The 26,764-nt window shown below is 36.8% G+C and overlaps 1 protein-coding gene across 3 annotated transcripts; it reads left to right on the top strand.

Moving 5' to 3' along the window:
* Positions 1-511: 511 nt before the first annotated feature.
* On the top strand, positions 512-26,440 carry STXBP3 (syntaxin binding protein 3). 3 transcript variants are annotated; one of them, XM_067300809.1, is made up of 19 exons: positions 512-586; positions 4,098-4,147; positions 5,560-5,641; positions 7,913-7,989; positions 8,710-8,788; positions 10,983-11,083; positions 13,037-13,191; positions 14,036-14,126; positions 15,043-15,167; positions 16,719-16,823; positions 17,326-17,383; positions 17,602-17,667; positions 18,334-18,414; positions 19,260-19,398; positions 20,016-20,122; positions 20,588-20,686; positions 21,561-21,646; positions 23,270-23,418; positions 25,683-26,440. In XM_067300809.1, the coding sequence occupies exons 1-19, from the start codon at positions 520-522 to the stop codon at positions 25,772-25,774; spliced, it is 1,809 nt and encodes a 602-aa protein (XP_067156910.1). In that variant the 5' UTR covers positions 512-519; the 3' UTR covers positions 25,775-26,440. The 3 variants fall into 3 exon arrangements, with proteins under 3 accessions (XP_067156910.1, XP_067156911.1, XP_013816735.1); XM_013961281.1 differs by lacking the exons at positions 512-586; positions 4,098-4,147 and adding an exon at positions 4,191-4,206; XM_067300810.1 differs by lacking the exons at positions 21,561-21,646; positions 25,683-26,440 and having other exon boundaries at positions 23,270-23,380.
* Positions 26,441-26,764: the final 324 nt, after the last annotated feature.

The raw sequence follows: 26,764 nt of genomic DNA, 5'->3' as shown, positions 1-26,764 counted from the left end.
GAAAAACGCCATGCCGCTTTGAGTGATTTCCCTCACGTTTTGTGTTGTGCAGGCAGCTGTAGAGGTTTCCGCGGCGCCTCACACCGGCCGGGTCCTGCCGGCTGCCCTCGGCGGCCTGCGTGTGTGCGGGCGGCGGCTCCGTACCGCTCAGCAGCGCGGCCCTCGCCCGGGCGAGAGGCTCCGCATCCCTGCGGGCCCTCGCGGTTCAACACTTGCTGCGCCTCTAACGCGCCTGTTGTCCCCCGCAATGCAACACTGGAATTTCCAGGCCCTACAAGCCCTTTTTTGCCTAACCGCGTATGAGCACAGTGTGCTCCGTGACGCTCGCTGTAGCACCCGACACCCGCTAGTGGGGCCCGCGGGGCGAGAGCACCCGCCCGGCCCGCTGCTGCCCGCTGCCGCCGCCCGGCCCGCTGCCCTCCGGCCGCGCCCCTGAAGAGGGCGGGGCGGGGCGGGGCGAGGCAGCGGGGAGCTGCGCAGCGGCGGGGCGAGGCGAAGCGAGGCGGGGCGCGCGGCAAGATGGCGCCGGCGGGGGCTACGGCGGCGGCGGCGGCGGAGCGGGGGCTGAAGCGCCTGGTGTGGCAGAGTGAGTGCGGCGGAGGCCCCCCGCTCCGCGCCCCCGCTGCCCGCCCGCAGCCGAGGGTCTGCGGCAGGCGGCGGCTCGGGCCAGCCGGGAGCGCTGCCCGTGGGGGGCTGGGCCGCGGGGCCGCCTCGGGGACGGAGCCGGCGGCGTGGCTGGAGGCGGCTCTGGGGCCGGGGCCGGGGCCGGAGCCGGAGCCGGGGCCGGGGCCGGGGCGGCGCGGGGGCGCTTTGCCTCGCTCCGCGGCCGGGCGGGCCCTGCGCTTCGCGGGCGGCCCGGTTCCTGCGGGCGGGCGCGGCTCGGCGGGCGCTGCCGGGGAGGGCCGCAGGGCCGGGGGGGCCGCGGGAACCTCGCGTTTATCTTACAGACCTTGAAAAACGAAGCTTCTTCCGAAAGGCGTACGCGGTTAGGCAGCAGGGCTGGCCTTCCAGGGCTGCCACAGCGGCGCTGAGAACTGATCAACTAAGTTCTAGACTTTAACCAGTTCTGTGGCGTCGCGAAGGCCAGAACTGTAGCTTTATAACGCCTCAGCCTGCTCAAGGCCGGTTTGCCTGGCAGCCCTGGGTCGGTTAATAAGGTCCTGATGTTTCGCGTGACAGCCGGTTCGCACTGCGCGTCTTGTGCTGTTCTGAGACCGGGCGGAAAAGAGATTTGTGCCTGTACTCTGTATGGGGCCGTGTGTGCCTGCGTGGCTGTTAAAGGCCTTCTTTCCATGTTAATAATCCTTGGTGTAAGGTATATTTCTAGACTTAATCAAAGCGGAAGTTGGTGAAATGGTTACCTTCACCAAAACTTGTATTGTCAATTAAGTTTTTCAGACTTATTAAAAAATGAACACTAGCTTTATTTAGGAGGCGTTAGTTTCTGTGGGTAAAGTTATAAAACAAACCAGATATTGTTGCATCTGTGCTTGTGGTTCTGTAAAATAAGGTTATTTCCACAGGAAACACTGTCTTAAAGTTTTTGTTACAAGTCTAGAACAAATTTTAAAGTTGCATAATAATAAGTTTCTAGCCTAGACATACATATCTATATTAAACATTTTATTCACTTTTTATGCGTCAGCATTTCTGTACCTTAGACTTTTCCAAAATATTTGCATGTAGTGAAAGTTACTGTTTTAGTACTTTCCTAAGGAAGTATGTTATAAATGTGTCATTTTCTTTGCCAGTGGTTTTTTTTTTCTTTTTTTCCAATCACACAGGGATTTAGCTCTCTGATGTTGTCAGAATTGTGTATGGTTCTTTTACTTCCCAATTCCATTAAGTAAAAGAAGAAAAATGCCTTAAACTAATTGGAACATATTTGGAGAAGCCAGATGTAGAAAAAGTGGTTAGGATGTATAGTCCATATGAAACTTGTAAAAAGAACTAAGTAAACGACCGCACAGACAAGAAAAGAGCACTATTCGTATCTGTGCTTATGATTGTTTTTATTGTGTTTAAAATGCTTACAAGAGACAAAAGGGATGATTTTGAAAACCTGTAAGCCAATGTAATTGCTTTGGACAAGTAGGCCAATTAGTTTGGTAAAGTTTTTACAGGATGAGGAAAAAATAAATAGTAGTTGGAATATCAATGGGACAGGGTTCGTCGGGGGTACCGATAACTTGGAATAAAATTCCTTTTCTTGATGGGCATGAGAAAGCTGATGTTTATTTTTGATTAAGGAAATAGAGTTCAAGGTACGACTGGATTATGCATTTATATGTTTGGGGTTAGTTTTGGGGCAAGTAAAGTATTGTATTTGAGCATTTTAGACAAGGCTTTCAGGAATTCAATTTATTAGAAAGAATTTTCTATGTAATGCTGAAGACTAAGTCACTGATAACAATGTTCTCAGAAAATAAGATCAATAAGCTTTCATGAAGTTAAATTCATTTGGTCTTAAACCTTACGTACAGACCTAGAAGAATGTAAACAATAAATATGAGGTAAAAAACTGAGAGAAAACCAGTTTTGTATAATGCCTGCACTGCATACTGGATTCAAGTATTAACAACCAATGCATTTTGGCAGCAGCTAGAGAGGAAAAAATACTGTGAAATTTTATCGTAGAGAATATATCCAAAGGAGTCATAGGAGTCCATACATCAGACTAAGTATACCTGGAACTTGTAGAAAACTGGCCGTATATAACAGGAAAGATGTTGAATTGGAAGCAACACAGGGGACAATTTTGAGGAATTACAATGGAATTCAGGGGTTGTATAAGCAGAAGAAATTTTAGGAGAACTAACTTTGTGTTCTGTTCATAACGGCATGGACTAAATATACCAAGTTGCATTCCTCTTGGAACATGCACTTTTTACTTAAATAACTTGTAGACCACTGTTTTTCATCAGTTTTTAGATAAAGAAGAATGTAAAGCTTTTAAGTTGCTATGATGAATATCAATACTGCAAAAAATAAGTTGAGAGCATGTCGGAAAGCTAAAGAATAAAGTACTCATTCTGCTTTCATAAAAATGCTGCTTGTGTTAGTGTAAAAGAATCGATGTAGGACACTTTTGTGAAATCTAATCATGAGAAACGAAGTATGATTTCTTGAGAGCACTGCACGCTATTCTGTGTTATAGTTGGTGGAAATTAAATGAAATGAAAGCTGGATGAGCAGAGAGATTGCTCAGCTAGAATAAACTACTGTCTTCTGAGACACTGGAAGTTGGGGGTAGAGATAGATGATCTTGTGATGGTGTCATGCCAAAGGGACTTGGACATAACTGGATATGTTAATATTTACAAATACTGAAGAAATAGGTGTACTTCTTGTATGTGCACTGACTATCCTGAAACTTCTTGTGGTTCTTTCACTTGGTAGTAATCACAGAACGATGTGTGCTGAACTTGCTAGTTTATATTTTAGACTGCTGTTTCTATTACTGTCAGGTTTCCATTTGGCAGGGGGAGGAATAGTCATCAGCTGCGTCTGAAGTTCTGCCCTCTTGGAAAAAGAGAACAGGATAGTCAGACCTCTTTATTCTTATGGTTGTAAAGCATTAGTCTATCGGTTTCCAAAATTTTTTGACTTTAATTTATATACATTGCTATTTTTATCAAATATGCATTTGATTGATGGTCCTACTCCTGAAAGCTGCATTTACCAGTTCTGGTGATACCTAGAAGCTATGGGTCATAACTAGATACAGTCTGTTACTGCTGAATCCTGTACAAGCTTATTAATTGTCACTTCTCCCAGAGTGGTCATAGCAGGAAAAGATAACACCTGTCTAATTTAAGATAAATTTTCTTTTCTGAAAGAATTGGTATTTTCTTGGGTTTCTTCTGGAATCCTAGAAAAATAACAAAGACCTTTGAAGTTCACATATTTTTAAAATATGTCTAAGTATTTGTGAATGTGTTGGTCTAACTGCCTTTTCTTAAATAATACATCTCAGGTTTGTATCCTCCATATTCAGTTCTCTGTAAACAAACAGTCTAAATGGGTAACTTCCTGTTTTTTAGCAGCACTTTATTTCCTCTAATTGGTAAGTTATCGATCTCTGTTTCTTCTTACAGAGCTAAAATCATCAATATTTGATGACTGCAAGAAAGAAGAAGAATGGAAGGTACAGCTTCGTTATATTTCATTTTTTTTGTAAGAGTTCTGGAATCACTGAAACAGCTGGTCTGTATCACTGAGTATATAAATATCAAGTAAGGGGTGGTTAATGACTGGTTTTCACTTAAAATTTTGTTTACTTTCCCAAATAATGGGACTTTTAGTTCTGTTCACTCACTTTTATCTCTCTATAATACATCATGAAAAAATATCTAAGGGTTAGCATAGAAAGAACAAATGGTTAGTTGTCTTAATCATTAAAAAAATAATTTTGGTGGCAAAAATAGAAAATATATTTCTATTTATCTTAATTTTTTTTGAATGACTCGCATCTCATTCATTTCTCTAGAACTTAGAATTGCTGCTGCTTTAGTTCCAGAAGTGGTCAGTATAAAATTATACTGCTGTGGGATATATGTAGAGCAGGATTCAACAACGTGATGCTTGCTGGCGACATTAGCCTAGAGCGTTGCCTGTCATAACATGTCTGTTCTCAGTGATATGTCAACAGTAGTGAAAATAATATAAAAGTACGGCTGGAATGGCCCTGAGGAAGGTCTTCTCATCCAGTCATCTATTTTCCTTGTTAGGAAAGTTTGTCTAATTTGAGTGTCTCTTGTTGCAATATAAATCACTTGCTATTGATCCTCTTCAACCAGGAGGAAAAGAGAACAAACTTTCCTTTTTTCAGCTGACTTTGTATTTGAAATCTGTTATCATATTTTTCTCCTCTTTGAACTAGAATAATCTCCATTACTTTGTTAGGACTTAAAAAAAAAACCCAAAAAACTGATAATTCTTGTTGAGCTCTCATGAACTGCAGAGATGAGAAAGTACTTATGCTGCTGTACAAAGTACCATGGGAATTTTGCATTTGACTCTAAGTGCTCATGCTCAAGAGCTATTAAAACAGAAGAGAAGATATGTCAGAGATGATCAGGAAAGCTGAGAGCCTTTTCACTTGGTGAGTCTGAATGAAGCAGGCTCTACCAGCTGAGAGAAATGATCACTTCCTAAAAATATGTCAGAAGTGGGGGGTGAGAAGAGCTGCCTAAGCTGTAAAACAGTTTTGGGATAAGAACAATAAATTTAAGCAGGCCATGGGATAAATGTAGGCAGGAATTCAAAAATATCTCTTGAAGTGAAATTTTTGAAATAACTTCTAGTAGGAATAGTGGGGACAAGCTACCTACTTGAGGTAGACTCTCTCTCTTGAAATTCTGTATGCAGGGAGCTGTCTTCTGATGCTAACTGGGATTAACCTCCTGCTGTAAAGTTGCTAGATGCAAGTGAGAGAAAGAGAGTGATAAAGTGGGTTTCAGCTTCAAATTTTCATGGCAAGTTGTTAAGGAAATGACATGCTTTTGCTATAACTGATTATTTTATCTAAATATTTCTTGATTTGATTTTTATATTTAGATAATTGTGTTAGATGATTACACTACTAAATTACTGTCGCTATGCTGTAAAATGACTGATTTGCTGGCAGAGGGTATCACAGGTAAGCATAACTTTTTTTTTTTTAATATATAAACAAATGACAATATCCTGAAAAGAAAAGGGGAAAGAGTGAAATTGGTAGGCTTGCAAGAAGTTTTCTTAATTTGGTTGATGAAGACAAGTAAACATGTGGTATTAGACTGGCAGACTTTCTGATTTATATGATAATTAGCCAGATGTAATTTTTTTGAATGAAAATGTAATGAAAGTTTTTGAAATCAAAAATTTCTCTGCCTAAAAGCTATGAAATATTTTTCTGTCTTATCACTTAAGATTGCTGTAAGCTTTGTTGGTAGTGTCCAGGAAGTTGCAAATTGAGGATATTATCTGTCACAGAGTGAATTTCTCAAGGATGTTGTGTGTCAGTTGAAGTTAAATGAAAACAGTAGCTCAGCAAAGTTCAGTAAAGCATACAAGAAAAGGCAAATTGCCCTCTGCATTTTTTTCCTAATCTGTTCTGTAAATCAGTAATATCTGCTGTTTTGAATGCATTTGTGCTCCTGAAGAGTAGAATTAGGAGACAAGGATATAGAAACTTAAGTACTGAAGACAGAAGAAAAACAGGGGAGACAGTAATAGGCAAACTAACGAGGCATGTTTGCAGACAAGGGGATGTGAGGCAGAGTCAAGAATTTAAACTGGAGTTTTAAGTTGTGTAGAAATACTTCAGCCTCTTTGCAAAACCAGAGCTGTCCATTTAAAAAAAAAAAAGCTTAAAATTAATTATATTGGTGATTACTTTAGCTAGAATAAAAGCATAAGCTGTGTAAACAGTAATCACATTGTCACTTTCTCAAACAGTTTGGGAGCAGTTTCTAATGGATATTTCTTCTCTCATCTGCTGGAGTTTCTCTCATGTTGCTTGAGATATTTAATGTTGGCCACTGTGGAAAGTGAAAAACAGATGGCTTTGTGATAGAACTCAGTTACTTAGTATGCCTGAAGAAGACTCCATTTTTCTATGTGTATTTTATAAATATCTTTCCTCCAGTAAATTTTATGTTTTTTTCTTTATCCCTTCTGTACAATTTCAAAAAAACAGATGTTTTTCTTACCATCAAACACTTTTCTGAAGTTTATTTTATGATCAGCTTTTTCTGTAATGTTTAGTATATCATCCTGTCAAACTTATTTTTGAAATTGAAATGAGTATGTGAAATGTAAATAATCTAGTTCTTAATTAGCTTTAGTTTTAGATTTTTATAAATATTTCTATAAGGGGGCATATTTAGAATTAGTTGTTTTTCACATAAGTAGCAAGATTGCTTAAGAGGTTGCATGATTAGATCCTGAATTTATAACCTGAAACTATGAAGTTATTTTGCTTCAATACTGTTCTGTTTTACAGTGTTGTGGGGGTTTTTTAATCCTTTCACATATTCAGTGTAATATGATTCTTTTGGAAGAGTAATAGCACAGCTATACATATTTTTCATTTTTAGAATATGTATTTAATCATAATAAGTACTTCTTATCCTCTGTGAGAAACTTTCAGTGAGCATGTATTCTGTTTGTCGGTATGGAACCTTTCATTTTTAGTGAACACAATATTGAAGAGAACCAGTCTATCCACATCCAAATGGCTGATATTTTCTATTTGTCATCTTTGTTCCTCCCCCTCAAAATTACTGAGCAATGTGAATTCCACTGAATTATCAGTCTAGTGTCCTGCAGCGGAGACCCCCAAAATGCTTGTGTAATGACTTTAATAAAGAGAGAAACAGAGTTGAGTGAAACTGTTGATTTGTTGAAAATGTATAATTTGCGCGTACAATTATGTTGAAACAGAATAAGCGTACAGGAAATGGCCAAACAAAGAACAGAGGTGGCTAGAGGCCAAACTGTTGCCCTGAATAGTTTCATTCCCCCTCTCCTTCAACATGCTGCAAGAAGAACATTCTTGCCAAGGCAGTAGTTCTCTTGTAATATTTTGCATACTGGGCCCCGTGTTTTGAGCATCATTGGCTGCCCTACCACTTTTTGCAGGGCAAAACTCTGTTTGTGTAGAATAGCTAGGAAAATTTGGACCTAAAATGTAGTCGACCTGAGACTGGAGGTTCAAGAAGACATATCATAACTTGTCTGTATTTAGAATAATAATTAAAAACATCAAGGCTGTCTAGGCAGAAGATAGGTCCTGGCCATTAATTTTATAGATGTCTTGATTGGCATTATTTTATTTCTGTCATCTGTATGCTAAAATATGTATGGTGCTTTCCTTGCAGATATGCAAAGCTCTTAATATCAAAATGTAATATTTCTTATTTTGTAGTTGTGGAGAACATATATAAAAACCGTGAGCCTGTCCCACACATGAAAGCAATTTATTTCATAACTCCAACCAAAAAGGTTAGTATTTTTAAGAAAGTGCAGGAAAATCCTTCAGACTGAAAAAAAAGTCTGATTTTTAAATATCTATGTACTCCCTACTACTATGCAGTATTTAATTTTTGCATTGTGTAACACTCTTCTGCGTGATACTTATTTTTCTATATGCCAAAAGGCAGTGCAGTATCGCTGTAATGTGTTGCCGGCATGTACTTCTTGATCAATGGAGGTACTGTTTCGTTGCTTATATAGTGATAAACTTTATGAAAGAAGTGATGCAATACATCATAAAATAGAAGATCAACATGTGCTTGTTCTTTTTCTTTTTTTCCCTTGATGTGTGGTGGGGTGTTTTGGTGAGGTTTTTTTTGTTTTTTAACCTTACTTCCCTAGAAGGTGCCATTCAAAGTAATGGCTCTAGTAAAAGAGGTTACTGCTACTTCCTAATAATTCTTGACAGAACAAATCTCGGCACTTTTGTGGGGAGAAAATGATGCAAGCATTCCGCTTTGCGTCCTATAGCGATCTTGGCATAGGTGTATTATTGACCTTCTGCAAATGTTTATTATTCTTGGTCTGGATTTATACGTTTTCTATTTCAGTGGGGGTTTTTTTATATGTTGATTTGCAGTATTCCTGAGCTGGGTTGGGTAACTAAAATGTGGGTTGGGGGGTTAGAAGAGAAGCTTGGCTGGTGCATTAGGAAAGGCAAAATAATTCAATATTTTTCTCCTCTTTAAGTCTGTAGATGGACTTATTGATGACTTCATCAGTAAATCATCTCGCAGATACAAAGCAGCGTATGTCTACTTCACTGACTGTAAGTAAGTCTTTGTGTTGCGGTTTGATGCCTCTGTATATGTAAATAAGTAATCTTCTTGTCTTGCTTCTTAGAATTAAGTGCGTGAATGTTTTGTTCTTCACAGAGGGTTTTGAGACTTAAGTCATTAACCATATTGTAGGGTTGCTTATGTACCAGAAATTTCTCATCGTGCTGTGTGACAATGATCAGTTCTTTCACATTTACAGAACAATGGTGATCTTCCCCTACCTCAGCTTTTAATTTAGGTAGTCTAGTTTTGTTTTAAAAATATCCCGGTTATTTCATGTGTCAGAGAGTACAGAGGAAGGTAATTCAAGTAAAACTATGTATCTCATGTAAACAAAATTTTATGCAAAAATATAAATGCAACTTGCATTTCTGCAAGAAAAATGTTTTGTAATCAGTTATTTCATGTAGTTACTTCAGACTCGTGATCAAGCCTTTTTCTCATTACCTAGAATAAGAAAGAGTATGGTGCCTGCATAGCTCTTGCATGAATGATATAAATTGCGAAGGAGAGACAATTAGTGTAAATAGGGGTTAATTTGACTGCGTGTTCCTCTGCTGTCAGTCAGCATGACTCAAGTGGCATGAAAAGAAAAAAAGAAAAATCCTTGTCACTGAAAGCAGAGACTGAGTTGTGGCAGTACTGGGGTTTTTTGGTTTTTTTTTTTTTTTGGGGGGGGGCCCTCTGTGTATGGTGCACATCCCCTATTCAGGAGTCGATTTGTTAGTTCAAAGTTATTAAAAACAAAAAACAAAAAACCAACCTTCCAAACAAAAAAAGCAACAACAAAACAAGCAATCCCCCTTCTCAAGTGCAGTTCTTCAGTTAGGCTTTTGTTACCCCAAATCCAAACCATATTTTGCTTTTTGACTTGTGGTTTATTGTGATAAGATACTGTTTACACATCTAGCAACTTGAAGAATAAAAGGAAGGGGAAAATTTTGATAGTGTTTCCTTCACATAAGGGTTTTGATGGATTTCCATTGTTAGGCTTGCATTTCCAAACTGCTTAAGGCACATTGGAAGAAATCTCCTTCCTCCCCTGGGGCATTTTGGGAAGACTAGTCTTAGTGTGCCTGAAGCCACCCTTGTGAGTCTACTTCTGATAAATTTTTCAGAACTGATTGGAACTTGCTTGGTAATGTTTTAGCTCTAGTGTAAACTCGAATCACTTCTAGATTTTCAGAATCTCCTTTTTTCACCAATTTCCATTGTTTCCAGCTGTTTTTTTTCTTGTTACACTTCAAAATATAATCTTTATGTTGCTTCCTCAAGCAATTGTACTCTCTTAAAGCAGTTGTCAAATCAGTATTGGAAGCTCTCAGTTTCTTGTTTCATTTGATGTTATGCAGCTGTTCTTGGTACTCCTGAAAACATTGCAATCTTGCTGTATGTTCCCTTGTTGCAAGTGTGCAAGCTTCCTGTTTGTCAAAACCTTTTTTTCTTGAGAGGGGGGGCAGAGAAACAGCTTTGACTGTCACTTCCAGGTCTATGTGATATTCATATCATTCAAATGTTTCTTGAATTCAGTTTCTAGAGTGGGATCCAATATAGCCTTTAAGTGTAGTGGAACATATTTCTGAGAGATCTATAACTGAAGTTCTACATTTTGCTCCGTTTTGATTTTTGATCTATAGATGATATTTTCTTTAATCTTTTTGTAGCTTGGGAAGTGTTTTCTCTCTCCTGTATGAAAAGAAAATATAAGTCTTTGCTTTGCCATTATTTGCAAAATCAGTATCCTTTGTCGCTGCAGATCTCTTAAGTATTCTACAATGTCACTTGAAAAAAGCTAAGAAAAAAAAATAACCAGGGATGTTTCTCTTTAAAAGAGGTCTCAAACTCAGCTTATTGGTTATGCCTTCTCTTTCACTTTGGGAAGGTTTGGCAACTTGTTTTATGTTACTGTTAATTGGCTCTTAATTTAAAATCCTTTTTATGTCCTGAAAGTAAAGGAGAATTGGATGATGTGGAAAAGTGGGATACATCTCATAAGGGGTATGAGATCAGAATCTCAAGCTACAGAGGAGTCCTATATTGAAAGGACAAACACAAATAATTCTGAAAGCTCACTTTTGGAAAACAAAAGTTTTATGTAAGAGATTTCTGTGCTGTAAGTTTGTAAGTTAAGTAATAGTTGGGGTACAGACAAATGATTATAGCTTAGAATCTTTTTTCTCCTAGCTTGTCCTGACAATCTTTTCAATAAAATGAAGTCTTCCTGCTCAAAGGCAATCAGGAGATGCAAGGAAATCAGCATTTCCTTCTTCCCCTATGAGTCTCAGGTAAGATTCATTCTGTGTCTTGACTGCAGAAAATAGCTTGGAGTTCTATTTCCATGTGGTGTTAACTTGCTAGAAAACAATTTAAAAAGGCAGGGTTTCTTGTTTATTTGTTTTTTCCCTGATAAATTGTCTGTGAGGCCTATTACCACTTTGGTGTATTTTCAGTGCTTGCCAGTATTTTTCAGACAAAAACAAGTACTCAAATACCAACAGTAAATCTTTGACCTCTTTGCAAAGCTTGGAGTCAGTTACTGGGCAGAACCTTTCTTAGCAGAGAGGTTAGAGATGCTTGTCTTCAGTAAGCAGTGAAGTTTGTTATTGCTTATACAGAAGTATTGTTATTTTGACAAGCTAGGTAGCTTGGTGCATAGGAATAAATAGAATTCCAGAGCTAACTAGTCAGTGAAAATTAAATGGAGAGCAAGTAGTTTAAGGGAGCTGAAGGAGAGAGTAAACAAAAAACAAACCACCCAGACAGCAACAAAAACAACTTGGCAAGTTTTTTATTGAGAAAACCACCAAAGAGTGAGGGGTATTGTGTTGAGAGATCATCAGCTTGCTTGTGCGCTTTATCAGATACGTCATGCACAATGATACTTGCTAGTACAGTGAAGCCCCAAAGCCGTGTCCACTCTTGGGAGTTGCAGAGCTAACTGTGAATGATTGTTTCATTTTTTCCATGTGAGCTTTTTTCCCCCCTGTGTTTTTTAAACCTTATGAACATGTCAAGTGCTACCACTATTATGTGTATTAAGTGGTAGGTGAATATAGGAGAGGTCACTGTTCTCCATGATCTATTGTGATGCAGCTTCCTAGTTTGAGGACTTGCTCCTTTTTATCATAAAGTTTTTATTATTTAGATTGAGAAGCAATAAGAGAAGAATTAGTTTTTTGTTTGTTTGTTTTTGTGGTATTGACTTTCCCAAGCTTTGTCTCAAACTGTTTCAGGGCATTCTGCTGAAATTGCTCTTAACAAAAAGTTCTGTAGCTTCCTTTTCCAAATAAAGCATATAAAAACTTTATCCTCATTTTCTGGAGGTTTTATCTGGAGAACAGCAATTGGGACTACTTTTCTGATGTTGAAAGTAAGCAGTACTTAGTCTTTTCTTGTTTCTAGTTTAATTTTCTGTCTTCAGTATTTTGGATTGTGAGAACATTTTGAGACCTTAGTGAAGGAACAGAGCGTGTCCCCCAGATTTAAGTTCCTCAGACCTACTTTTTGAGCTGATAAGGGTAAATAATCAGACTGAACTCTGGTCAAAGTCCAAGCAGTTATTTGCTCTAAAGAAACTAGCATCTTTATCTGGATGGAAAATGCTTCTCTGGCTGTGTAGTTACAGAGTCCATCTTAAGCTGGAGAAAAGCTATTTACTGATGGCAGGATGTTTTCACATTTACATTCTATTTATTAAACTGGAGAAAAAGTTCTTCTCTGTAATATTAGACATCTTTTTATCGAGACTTAATACGTTTAAGAGTTCAAAGTCTTGGAGGTCAAGTCTTCATTTAACAAGCACATACAGTATGTCAAATTATATTTTAAACAGATCTAGCTTGATACTGTCTATAATTATACTGGCATTGCATTGTGTGGTTTTGTACCAGAAATTGGAGGTATTTAGTTCTGTCTGAGGTTGATCCATCTATACAGAGAGTAAACGGTTGATCCATCTATACAGAGAGTAAACAATTTGAAATATATAGTAATTTCTGTGGAGGAGAAGAGAAAATGGAGGAGAGTAACAGAGAAAAGGAGAATGAGAACATGAAACAGATGAGCTCAGGATAGAGAAAGGTTTAAAAAAAAGTGGGCAACAATAGCAAAGTTGCATGTTTTAATGTATAATTTTTTATTACAGTATGCAGTTTTAAAATATTAACAATTTGTCTTGCACAAGATATTTTAGAAATGTATAATCTAAGGCATTTTTTTCTTGGTTGTGCTTTACATAGGTATTTACTCTCAATGTCCCAGATGCCTTCTACCGCTGTTATAGTCCAACTTTGGAAAAGATGAAGGATAAGGATTCTGTAATGGAAGTTATGGCTGAACAAATTGTTACATTATGTGCCACTTTAGAAGAGAATCCAGGAGTACGATATAAAAGGTGGGACAAAAATAGTTTTGTATTAGTGTAGTTATCTTCATTTTTAGGATTTATAGGACTTCCTATATTGTTTGGTAATAGCTTGAGGCTGTAGAATTGTTTCTTTTATTGTGGATTATTTTTAATCCACAGTTTTAAATAATAGGATGATATGAAACTGCAACCTGTAGGCAAAGCAGGAGGTTATCTATTTGTGTGTATCCATAAACAGTGCTTCACATGCAGTGTTTGTGAGGCTTTTCTTCTGGTTATATTCTGAGGTGTCTCCCATTAATAGATCTGCTATGGGCACTGCCCTGATTAGGCCACAGGCTCATCTGTGTTTGTGCATGAAGTGTTTCTTTGCACATCCTTATCTGAAAATCTTGAGGGTTGTGGATATTGTTAAAGGTGATGTGCACTTGTGAGATTGGGCTTTGCCTAAAATGTAAGTCCTAATGGCTGTGGCTGTCCTCTAAGTATGACCATTGGTAGAGTAGGTGGTGGCAATGGTGGGCTTCTTAAACAGTAGCCTTATGAAAAAGGGCTCTTGACTAGATGGTGGTCCTAGGTTTAAGTGCGTTTCTCCCACCTCTGAGTGAGACTTTCATTAGCTGGCACGTGGCCCAGGATGTCCGTCTTTTGGCTGAAGCTGTTCCTACTGTCTGAAACACCTGAAGTATTTGAAGAGTGGAATCATAATTTATTTAAGAGTGAAAATATATTGGAAATACTTAGAATGGAGTTCAGAAACTGCTTGTGCAACAAGAGGATCAATTTAGGGAGTTTTAAAGGCAGTATTTTAGCTTGTGATTAAGAAATTAAAGTGGTTTTTTTTTTTTGCATGTTTCCTTTTTTCCCTCAGCAAACCATTGGATAATGCCAGCAAACTTGCACAGCTTGTTGAAAAAGGTCTTGAAAACTACTATAAAACTGATGAGAAAAGCCAAATAAAGGTAGAACTTGAATTCTAGTGTTTGCTTAGTTTTTGTTAGTGTAAATTTTTTTGAGTATATTTTGACAACAGGTTCTGCAAAACCAGGTTTTATTTATTATTAAACAAAGGTTGCTAGTTGACCTTCAGCTGTTTTTGTGTATAAAAGTAACTTGGAAGAGGTAGTAACTGGTACAGAATATCTGTATTAAAACAAATATAAATCCTATGGGAGATATTGAGCAAACTAATCTGTACTTGGAAAACGGGCACTTTACTAATGTAGAGCATGATGCAGACCTGAAGAAAAGTGTGTAACTTCTACTTTAATATCACCTTTCTTTTGGCTATGTGTAAAAGGGACTTCACTGCAGAACTGAAATGACTTCCATTAAGGGATTTATTCTCCCCAAGCAGAAGTCTGGGGTAAACTGTTCTGAGTCAGTAACATTCCACTCTTCTAAAGAAATTAATGTAGCTGAAGTTACCACTACTCTACTAAACCTTAAAATGAAACTTCAGCTGAGTGTTTGCAGATCATAGTGCAGAATTCATTCTGTACTTCAGTACAGTGTAGGTAGTGCACTCTGAAATACAAACATTGTACATATTTAAGAACGGGTAATGGATGGCCTTAAGCACTTTTTTGTATTATTTTCTAATCTTTGTTTTGTTGATGAAGTGGTGTTAGTGAGCGCATTGCAACAGGCCTAACAGTGTTCCCCTAAAATGACTTTAGAAGCATTGTGTTCTGATTAGTGTTTAAACAAAATGTTATTCCTGCTTTTCTTGATAAACATTTTTTCAGTTAGGAAAATTCCTTAAGCAAGATGATAGGTTTTTTAAAAAAATGTGGAGTACTATAATTTACTACAGATTTAGTACGTATTAACTGTGTACTGTGCAACTTAACTTTCCATTTATCTGATGTTTTTTAGGCTAAAACCCACTCTCAACTAATAATAATTGATCGTGGCTTTGACCCAGTATCGACTGTACTTCATGAGCTCACTTTCCAGGCAATGGCGTATGATCTGCTACCAATTGAAAATGATACTTATAAGCAAGTTTTTTTTTTTCTCTTTAATATAAACACTTTATTCTTATTTGATTATAAAAGCTATGGAATATTTAAGGTGACCTGCACCAAAGGTATTTTTTTAAGTGCTCATATTATATAGGGGTGGCTTCAGTTATTTTAGTCTTTCCTCTTGGTTTTTATAGTTTTCTTTCTCTTAACTTCCTCATTTAGTTGAGAGTAGGTAGGATCCAGTTAGCGTTTTTACTAAGCTTGATTCTGACAAGTTGCAGTTTCTTGATTTCTGCTTAAGTAAATCTGACTTTTTTTTTTTTTTTTAAAGCAAAGTATTTTGTACTATACTTGAAGCAAAACCTTGCTAGTGCATGTTCAGATTCTCAACTTTTTCCTTTTCATGTTCTCAACCTTCTTGGCTTACAAGGCAAACAAGATGGCTAGTAATATAAGTATCATCTTGGAGGAAAAGCTCAAAACTGTTTCTCAGGAATGCTCACTTTTATAGCTCCACTCATCTGATTTGTGCAGTTGTTTAAAGTTACACATGTTTCTGTCCCAAAAATATGTTTAGGTAAAACATAATCAGTTTATATGCATCACATAAACGTTACCACATTTGGATCAGAGTGATGTACTTTTGTTGTTGGATTGTTCTGACAGCAAAGATTTTGGTAAAAGTTTGCTTTCTGATAACCCACTGCAGCAAATGATACCATGAGGCTTAATTGCCTCATTATTCAGTTAAACAAAAAGGAATGCCTTTGTTCTTTGTCAGAACTAGTGACCTGAGTGTGCTAATGTAATATGTAGAATTCCATGAATCTGAAATTTGCTGGCTCCGAAAATGTAGCAGAGTATGTTTTGTAAGTAGAGCAGTGATCTGACTTTCAAAATTAATCTTGTAATTTTTTTCTTATATCTTTCTGCATTCTGGCTGCATACACTATCTGTGAGTTCCTGTAATTGTGATAGTAACGTACTATGATTGTTGTTATGCTATATAGTTTTATTTCTGTTTGCAGAAGAGTAATAGCTGGCCTGTAATTCTGTGAAGCATGTTACTTGTATTTGTGAAGTAATTTGTCTTAGTCTTTTCTGTGGGTGAAGGGGGACTTTATTTTCCTTCTGAGTTACAGAATGCTTTATAGTAGACAGAAAGTTGCACTTTGCAATCTCAATGCGTATTGCTTTGCGCACAACCTGCATTTGAAGCCAAAGAGAAATTTACATTAGAAGCTGAAGAGCAAAGGAGTTGCATGGGAATGTATGATTAAAATTCTGGTTACTATTGGTTTAAAAGAATCTCTCAAAGCTATAATAATATAATTCTAAAGATCTTTTTTTTTTCTTCCTGTATATTCAAAAATGTAGACTGTATAATGTATAATCCTTAATATGTAAATTATTTTGTCTGTCAGGCAATACTTGATTTATAAGTGAAAGCCTGTGTACGTTACTGGTATTACTATGTATGGTGGCAAACATACATGGTAATACCATTACTATGTAACAATTACTACTCTCTAACTAGTTACTAGAAAGAAAAAAAATTTTCAATCTGAATTTTCTTTTTTGAAGATACAAGACAGATGGACCTGCTGGGAAGGAAAAGGAGGCAATTCTGGAGGAAGATGATGAGCTCTGGGTGAAGATTCGACACAAACATATTGCAGATGTGATAGAGTGTGTGAATAAATTAAAAAGTATTAAGAAAATGCAAATTATGAAAGTTTCTGTGAGAGGGGATGTGTTTGACCAACTATTGAGAAAGTAGGAATATATACAATATTGAGGGTGGTTTGTATAGGCTACATCCTGTTGAATAACCAATGCCAGCAAGAAAACATTTTCAAAAATACAGTATTTAGAGATGCAAATTTGCTTGTGGAAAATTTAGTTAGAGATATTGTTTAGGAAATATTTTCACGTCTTCTAAATCCAGCGATTATTTTGTGAAAAATAGTAGCAAGTTATTGCCTCAGTTGACATTGTGCAAATATTAAATAAACAGAATATTTAACTTCAGTTTATTTTGTCAAAAAACTTGCTTTCTTCTGAAGATGAAAGCTCTCTGAAGCTTTTGCTTCCATTAAGAGCCTCTTGCTGCTCAGTTCTTCTTAAGAAAAGATTTAAGAATTGTGATGCTGTTGCATTTGATTACTTTCCTTTGTTTCTTTTTGTGCAGGGAAATACCAAAACTTCTGAAAGAAGTTTCATCAAAAAAAAAAGCAACAGAGGGAAAAGTAAGTTATTTAAAGTAATGTAGTGTTATTTTTCCTAATAACTTAACTGTGTTTGTAGTGGGTCAGATCTGTGTGGTTCATGGACCTACTACAGCAGCTGAAGTTTATCTGAATGATAATGTTTGGAAAATGTCAGGCTCCAAAAGGAAAGGAAATGAAGATGTTGAATATGAAGAGGAAAAAAAAATTTTTTTTCAACTTGTATCATTCCTTCACAGTTATCACTATCAGGTCTGGCCCAGTTAATGAAAAAGATGCCGCACTTCCGTAAACAGATTACTAGGGTAAGGACTGTTTTGTAAATACTACTTAGCTGTAAATCATCTCTATGCTATAACTTTGTGCTGGGTGTTGTTGAAGTCTAGATTTATTCTATCACTTCCCTGTTGAGCATGCTGTATAACTTTTCTCCAAATGAATATGTTTACCTACTGTAGCAAGAAGCACATTTGTTTCTAGGTGTTTCATTTTAGTAGGTATAAAATGCTTAAGTCTTTGAATATTTGGTGCACTTTAAGCATTATAGATACAAAAATGGTCGATTATTATTATTATTATTATTATTTTGAGGCTTCCCTGTTTTAACTCACAAATGTTTTGGTATTCCTGACTGATATCAGCTGGAAGCCAGTCATTTTTCACTGCTTTATCATTAAGCTGGTACCTTTGTACAAGCCAAGCCAATTCTTTCTATTTGCAAGATCTATTTCAAGTGGTGTAAAGTTCTAAAATGTTCTTACTGCTAGACTTGAAATTCACTTCCTTCCTCCTACCCCCCGAATGCTAATCTTTGAGTGGTGAAACACAGAAAATGCACGATGGCACTGAAGGATAGTAGAAGGATTGAAAAAAATTTTTTTTTAACTGGTAAAAATGATTGCTTTGTACTCGTGTTGCGACATACAGAAATAATAAGCAAGCTTATTCACCATGTGATTTTTGTGTTCTAGCAAGTTGTTCACCTTAACATAGCAGAAGATTGCATGAGCAAGTTCAAACCTAATGTGGAAAGGCTTTGCAAAACTGAACAGGTATGTTGAGAAAAAAAATACTACAAATTTGACTTTGTTTGCAGGAATAGATACATTTTTAACTAACAAAACTAGGTGTCTGTCACTTTGAGATAGTACTACTGGAAATAAATGAGGTGTTTGAGTTCTGTTTTTTGCCTTTGAATTCAGCTGATTTGTATAAAGATCATCTTTGTGTTTTTGTCTTTCAAATCGCCTCTGAAGTTGCCTTGCTGTGCTCTTCAGAGGGAAGCCCTTCTAGAATGTCTGGGAAAAGCACCTGTTAGGAGGGGCAGTAGAGATGTACTACTAATCTCAAGTAAAAACTATAAATTCATATGAATTCTAGGAAACTTGAAAGGAGATGAGAATATTTTTGAATTAATATTTTGAAACATTTTGGGGGTATAGATTTTTTTTTTCTTTTGAGAAGCTTGTTTTTATTGTAGAAGTCTGGATTGAGACTGTAAGAGATGAAATGAAAGACAACTGTTGTTGAAGTTCATGTGCTGTAGTTGCTTGTATTTAAGCTGTTGGCAAGATCCCTGTTATGCAGGTAGGGTGCATTTTTGATAGTCTTATTAATGAGAAACTCAATCTGTTTGGCAGAACTACTTTCTAGGAACTTTTCTAACTTCCAGTGCAAAATGTATCACACTGTTCTAAATGTTTAAAAGTGTTATAGCGTTATTATAATTCTGTCACTATTGAAACAATTATGTTGAAGGCTTTTGGTAGTGAGTTTAAATTTATGCAACTTGATTCTTTACTTAAACTTACTGTTTCACAAAAACACATTTTGGAACACAAACCAATACTCTTTTAATGATTGCTCACTAAAACCATTCCCTTTGCTTTTAATTTAGGACTTGGCTCTTGGAACTGATGCAGAAGGTCAGAAAGTGAAAGACTCGATGAGAGTACTCCTTCCAGTTCTGCTCAACAAAAATCATGACAATTATGATAAAATTAGAGCTATTCTCCTGTATATCTTTAGCACAAATGGTATGATAAACCACCATGTTTTTCTCAGTTCTATGGATTTAAATTCAAGTTTTAGGATAGAGCCCAGTATTTTCAGTGAACTCAAGCACCGAATTAGAGTTGATAGCAAAGTTTAAAAGAAATACTGTCCAGCTTCTATGGCTTCTCTTCTCAGATTGGTATTAAAGCTACTATTGGTAAAGAGATAAAAGATCTGTATCCTGTTCTAGCATCATCCCTGTACTCAGGATGCATGCAACAGCTTTAATTTTCTCTTTTTCACACAGTACCAAAGCTGATAAAAGGGACTCCATATCCTTTGCAACCTGAAAATGAAGTCAATATGGAAGAATTTGTACTAATGGAGGAGGAAATAAAAGATAGAATTTGGGCCTAAGGAATGAATAACAATATTAGGTTAAGTTCTCAAAAATGGGCCATTATTTTTTTTTTTAACTCAAATAAGGTATTATGCTAAACTTAAAGGAGTAGAAAGTGGCCAATTAAAAAAACCTACTAAAATCCAAAAATCCTAAAAAATCCACTGTTACTAAATAGTAACAGTGCAGAATATGAAAGATAAAGAGCTAGTTTTATTGACAGAGTCACATGGTAACCGAATTATTACTGTTTCAAAGGAACTACCCAGGAGAACTTGGACAAGCTGATCCAGAATGTACAAATAGAAAGCGATAGTGACATGATAAGAAATTGGGAGTACCTTGGCGTTCCTGTTCTTTCTTCAGTAAGAAATACTGATTTATTTATTTATTTATTTAAAGACTTTCCTACCATCCAAGTACTTGTCTACAGCTCTTTCAGTAACTCTTAGCAGTATTATCTGGATCTTATTTTTGGAAACAGGAAATTACTAGGAATTCTTGTTTTTATGATGTATCTAAATGTTAAATCCATTAAACAATTAACATGAATAATTTTCAAAGTAATATAGCTATAATGCTTCCTTTAAAATCCATCAGATACTGGCTTGAGCTATTTGCTTTTGGAAAGTGCCAACTTCTTCAGTTCCTTGTCTCTGAAATGATTACTTCTGCTGTATCTTGAATTCTACAGATGATCATACCTTAGTATGATTAAGTATTTCTTTATGGTTTCCTACTGTTTTCCCTCCCCCTCCCCCCAAACTGGAAACCAGTTACAAAAAACATGTATATTGTTTAATACAGCTCTGTTTTTCAAATCTCCTCAGTCTGCTTCTCAGCAACATAAACAGCCCAGAAGAGATCGTTCTTCAGAAGAAACTTTTCAACTTTCTAGGTGGACACCTGTTATGAAAGACATTATGGAGGTAAATTTGAGGAACTAGTTAATTTGTGGGTACAATGTAGAAATATATTGTATTAGATCTTTTGAAATTCCTTAATACTTGAGTTACTTTTATTAAATAGTTCTCTTCAATCAAAGTATTGCTTTTAGTCTGTTTGTAATATAGGAAAGTTGGACTGCCTAGTGATGCACCTTACTGGAAGTTGTTTTAAAGTTGTGCAAACTGAAGTGAAAGCAAGAAGCTTGAACTGCCTGTCCTGTGGTGGTGGTGTTGTGTGTTGTTTTTTTTTTCTTTTTTTTATATAGCTCTAATAGGTCTCTGTAATTCAAATGTTAAACACATATAAACTGTAGATGGGAAGAAGCTGGAAAGTTTTACTCAGCAGAAGTATAGTTACTCTGTTCTTAAACCTCTTCCTAAGCAACATTTAGTGACTGATGTCAGACAGTAGTGGGCTACTGGATCTTTAGTCTGACCCTGTGCAGTCATTTGTAGGTTCTTGGTGTCTTTAATTGACTGAGGGAGTCTTAAGGGGACCCTGACTTCTCTTACATAGTCCTATGGAGAAATGAAGTAGGTTAGGTTAGTTATAGACGAAAAACTACTGGTGAAATTTGAACAATTAAATCAGTATTATTCTTAGAAAGAAAGCACATGTGTCTTCAATTCCTTAGGATGTAGGAAAGCCTCATAGAAATGTTTAGCATTATGTGGTCTAGTGTTTTGCTACATAGGAACATTGTTTTTTGGGAAGCTACTTGCTATAAGTTTTTTTTCCAAGAAATTACTTATTCTGGCTTTAAATTCCAGTTGGTCATCCTTACTGGGAATTAAGGCTTGATGGATTTTTAGGTCTACACGACTGTTTAAAGTCAATCTTTGTTTTGCCCTTCAGGATGCTATAGAAAACAAACTAGATTCAAAAGAATGGCCTTATTGTTCCCAGTGTCCTCCTACCTGGAATGGGTCAGGAGCAGTAAGGTAAACTGTTTAATTCCTTGAAAAATAATTTACCTTTTCTCAGTATTTTTCTCCTATACATTCTAAAACCTTATTAAAGTGTGTGTACTGAGTGGTGAAATAATTTATATAAGGTAACATTAAGGTGTAAGAAGTATTTCAGTTCACCTAAAGCATACTGAACTTGGCTGTTAGTTTAATAATTCTAGTTAGCTGTTGATCACTTGTGTTCAGGGTATCTCCCTCTGGCTTCAGAGTTAGAAATAACATTTCCATGTTTCCAAAAAAAGAAGTTTAAACCATTGAGCTTTTTAGTGTAAAGCAGTTTTAGGAATGGGTTACAATGTACTATAACTTAAGCAAAAAGATATACATTTTATATATATTTATATATATATATATATATTTTTTTTTTTAATGTGGTAGTGGTCCTCATTTTTGAGGATGAGTTCAGTAAGTTAGGTTCAACTTCTGTAGGTTCTCTCATTACTTAGTGAATATGGTCCTGTTAGAAACTTGACCTCTGATATCAAGGAATGGTTTAGAGAAGTCCAGAAATGTTAGAGATCGTAAAATGAATTCTCTGCTAATGAATGTGAAATTGTACGTTCTTTGTACCTGTAGATTTACTGAATAGCACTGACAGGTAACTTTTTTTTTCTTAAGCTTATGAAAATGTACTGTCTTCTCCTTCCCTCTTCTTAACCCCATTAGCTGTTGGACCTCATGGCCAGTGTCTGCCAAGCTGACAGAGGGTTACTGCTTTTTGTAGTGTTAATGATGACACAGCTGAAAGTAGACAAAAAAAACATTTCTATTGCAGAAAGACTGTAATATACGCTCACTACGCTAATCAGATGCTAGAATTCATGGGGAGGGAAGTGTTCTATATATCCTAAATGTGGAGGATGCTTGAATTGGAGTTTGTACCTTACTAAACAGAAGACAATCAGTGCTAAAGATGCACAGCCTTCAGTTCTGTTACTTCCAGTGCTAAAAACAAACAAACCTGTTGGTGGGCAGTTACGTTCCTGGCTATATGTTACAATAATCAATGCAAGGAAGCACCAGGGCAAGTCAGTGTACATTGTAAGCAGGGCTTTGTGTTGTAGGCATGCAAAATTTGGGATTTTTTTTAGGCGCCCTAGCAAAGAGTTCAGGACTGTAGGTGGTTTAATCTGAATCTGCAGTTACTATATATGCTAGAGAAAAAATGACTAGATATATGTTAGAGATAGCAAATATTAAGGCCTTTATCTTTGTTCCTAGTTACCTGAATCCTATTTGATAAAAGTCAAATACTTCTTAGAGATTCTGTTCATGTTAGGGGACTGAAAAAGCTAAGACACAGTGATCATCTGACTCATACAAACCTCTTTTAGGAAAAATGTCACTTGAATTGGTGGCGTGCAGAATTAAGCTACTCCGTAGGAGTCCTTTGTGGTGAGCTGTCTGTGCAACAAGGTTCTTGTTTTGTATTTATTTTACCCCTTGGGATAACTCAATAGTTTGTGTGATGTGCTACTTGTTTTCTTTATAATTCTTTTAACTAGCAAGTTCTCTAATTTTTTTGACTGAGATTATGATCAGTGAAATGCATGACAGAAATTGTTACAACATGTCATCTTATGAAACATTTTACAGTGCTCGCCAGAAACCCAAAGCTAGTTACCAAGATGAGCGAAAAAGTAGTGCAAGACTGATTATATTTGTGGTTGGAGGCATTACATACTCTGAGATGCGCAGTGCTTATGAAGTTTCTCAAGTCTACAAGTCTTGTGAAGTTATCATTGGTAAGCTGGTCTTGGGAAAAGGGGGGTGTTGTAGCGACTTACTTGAAAACACAGTATGTAGTCTAAAGATGGGTTTCTGGAAAATATAAGGGTGTTTTTCTTACATTCCCCGGTTAGTTCAGCAAATTAATACTATAGTCAACACATTTTTTGTGTGTGTGTTTAAACTATGCAGTTCACTTAAACTGAAAAGATGCTTTTCTCTAGATTGCTTGATGTTTGTTTTTGCAACAAGAAATTAAGGACAGTAAAGACAGTTATGCTGAAAATTTCAGAACAATCATCATGGATTAAGTCAGAAAAATGTATTATTAAAGTATTCTCTGATGTATAGAGAAAAGGATTAAATGGACCTACATTACTTCGCATTACACTGTCTACTCACAAACTTTATCTGCATGAGCTTTACCTACAGTTGAACTTACTGCTCTGGTTACTTTTGGAAGGAGTAGGAAAGCCGACAGGTTAGTGCAAAAATTACTTTTCGTGGGAGGAAGGGGAGAGGTGCATTTCTCCCCCCCCCCCCCCCCCCCCCCAATAAATGATGGGGCTTTTTCAGTGTACCTCAATCCACTTTGCAACATCTTCTCATTCTTGTTGTTATTTCTTCAGACTTGCACAGCAAACAGCATGATTAATAACTTTTGCCTTGAAAACTGTAGTGATCTCTCTCTAATTTTCTTAAGACTCAGCAGTAAGCTTATAAATGCAGAATTACTAGATGGAATAGTAATTTCTCAGCTAATACTTCAGAGAGAGTCAGCCTCTGTTCCAGCAGCTGCTGTGCTCCAAATAATCATTTCCTGTTATGATGGTTAAATTTAAGTGCTAAAACATAGCACACTTGAGACACATTTTGGTGTATGATACATCAAAACAGAACTCAGAGGTACAGAACCAGAGATCTGTATCCATCTTCAGAGACTGCTGGAGTCCAGGTGCTGGGGTCATCTAAAGCATCCTAAATTGCTTGAGGTGCCTGTCTTTTGGCAACTAAATTGAGTCTTGAGTGTCAGAAATGATTAAATCTGTGTAGCATCACTTAAAAAAAAAAAAAACAATAAAAAACAACTTTTTTTTATAGCAACAACAATTTTGATTCTGATACCTAGAAATGGTGGGGGATGTGTGTGTGTGTGGGGAGGGGGTTTTTGTTTTGTTGAGGTAGGTTTAACACTGATCCTACATATAGCTTATCTGAGTTGTAATGGAGAGACAGGACAACAGCAATGTAGTTTGACTAGATTGTTTCTTTGTCTGAGACTGGTTGACAAAACCGTGCTCAGTGTAGGTTGTTCTTTTGTTGTAGTATCTGGCACTAACCTCAGTTTTCTTTAGAGATGATTCCTGTAGTTTGCTTGTAAACCTTTTTTTTTTTTTTTTTTTTGGACGGAAGAAACTTCCACGCTGCTTAGAGGAAGGTGAAAAACTTCCCCTATTACCAATTCAGAATTTGAGGAATATTAGTCCATTCAGATTAAGTGACACTGCTAAAGTTCAAGCTCCAAGACTGTCCTAATCTTCAAGAGTGAGCATTTCCCTTATGACTTAAGGGTGACCCTTCTAGGCAGAAGTTAAAATGACTCCCTGTGAGAACAGGAGAGGTAATAATTGTGCATGCCTGAAGAATCCTAAGGATTTTCTTTGCAGCTCTGGATTTGGAATTTGTTGCAAATTTTTCAAAGAAATGTTAATCAGTAAAAGCCAGTTCTGAAACTGATGCTCCTATGGAAATGTATTACTTGTGATGAACTTTAATCCCGGTGGTTTCATGATTCTAGCATACAGCCTGTCATTAACTTGCCTTTTCACAGAATGGGCAGATTTCTTACAAGCTAGGACAACTGCATAGAAGGAGAGCAGCCCAAGTTCAAGCCTGTGCCTCAAACAAGGCAGAGCAGGGACTTGAGACTTGTGACCAAGCTAAGACCTCTAATCTTTGGTCTTTGCCATTCCCTCTTTTCTTCTCCTATCTCATTTTCTCCCCTCTCCTCTGCTTCCAGAATATTGAAAGCCTTCATTTCATGCTGTGTAGGGGAGAAAAACTTTTCTTTTTCCAGATGTCCCCAGTGGGTGGAAGAGGGACATTAGCTACCTGCTCATGACACTTCCAACTTTCAAACCTCTCAAAACATTTTGAACTGTTATACTTTTCCATTTTCCAGGTACAATAAAAATCACTGGCATGTAACTTTTGATTCTTAAGAGGGAATGTCTGCAAATCATAAGTATTAACAGTATGTCTGAAATTGTTCTACTCACAGGTTCTACTCATCTTTTGACACCTAAAAGACTACTGGATGATGTAAAGAGTCTTAGTAAGCCAAAGGATATGGTCTGCATTAAGGATGAATAGAAATGGTGATGTTTATAATATATTCGGAAAAGACAAACAGTATGTACATATTCTTATGGAACTGACTTTTCCAAATACTGTACTGGGACACTACATGGTTTTGACTAATGAAGTGTCATTTTATAACTTAAATTTGCTGCTTTTTTGGGAAGTAGAAGGCAGAGAGAAGAAAAAATCAACACTTTTGGTTTTTAGGTTGTATTTCGTATAGGCAGTGTTACACTGTAACACTGTGCTTTTGGAAAAGGGCATGTTCACCCCTAACAAACTATGCTAAGATTTGTTACCATGATTGTATATATACTCTGTTAATTTTTTTGAGAACTGTGAAAGCTTTATATAACTGGAAAGTTTATTTCTTAAAAAAATGGCTGAAATAAAAAGGGCCTAGGTTCTTAGGTGGAGGCTTCAGAAGAAAGTTTGTAAATATAAGTGTATAGTAAAATTATTTCACACAAGTGCAATGGCTCTAACTGTAACACTTTCTATAAAATGATTCACTGAAAACTTTTTAAATGTATGACATCTTATGAAAAATCATGAAATGTAATATTTTACATGCCTAAAAGATCAGAAGGAGGGGTTTCAGATGGTGGTGGGTAAGGTAGAAAGTTAATCATGGAAGTACTAAGCAGTTCTAATTTCAATAAATAACTTCTGAGAAAATGCTGTCAGTTTTGTGCACTGAAGTACACTTTATATTTAAGTACCTACATGGCTTATTACTAAAGCTTTTCAAAAAGAGCAGCTTTATTCCCTATAAGCTTCCTTATGGCTGTCTACATAGTTCCTCCATTTTATGAAATGAGTTACCTGTGATTGGTGGTATTATACCAGCTTCCATGTCACTTTCAGTATTTCAGGCATAAAATCTTTTTTTTGGGGGGGGGGGAAGGGGAGTTAAAAGGAGAACAAAAGAGGGGAAGCAGTTGAGTCTTTGCAGTAGCTTGGTAATTAAAAAAAAAATGCATTCAAGCAGAGTTCACTGTT

Source organism: Apteryx mantelli, chromosome 8 (genome assembly GCF_036417845.1).
Source record: "Apteryx mantelli isolate bAptMan1 chromosome 8, bAptMan1.hap1, whole genome shotgun sequence".
Lineage (NCBI taxonomy): Eukaryota > Metazoa > Chordata > Aves > Apterygiformes > Apterygidae > Apteryx > Apteryx mantelli.
Note: the sequence above shows the minus strand (reverse complement) of the source record. Positions and strands in the feature narration are given on the sequence as shown.

Excerpts from the sequence above, each read along its gene's own strand:
- STXBP3 (XM_067300809.1), top strand. The coding sequence starts at position 520 with ATGGCGCCGGCGGGGGCTACGGCGGCGGCGGCGGCGGAGCGGGGGCTG. Across the intron at positions 5,642-7,912 it reads GCTGGCAGAGGGTATCACAG|TTGTGGAGAACATATATAAA; the intron begins GTAAGCATAACT and ends CTTATTTTGTAG. Across the intron at positions 14,127-15,042 it reads ATGAGAAAAGCCAAATAAAG|GCTAAAACCCACTCTCAACT; the intron begins GTAGAACTTGAA and ends GATGTTTTTTAG.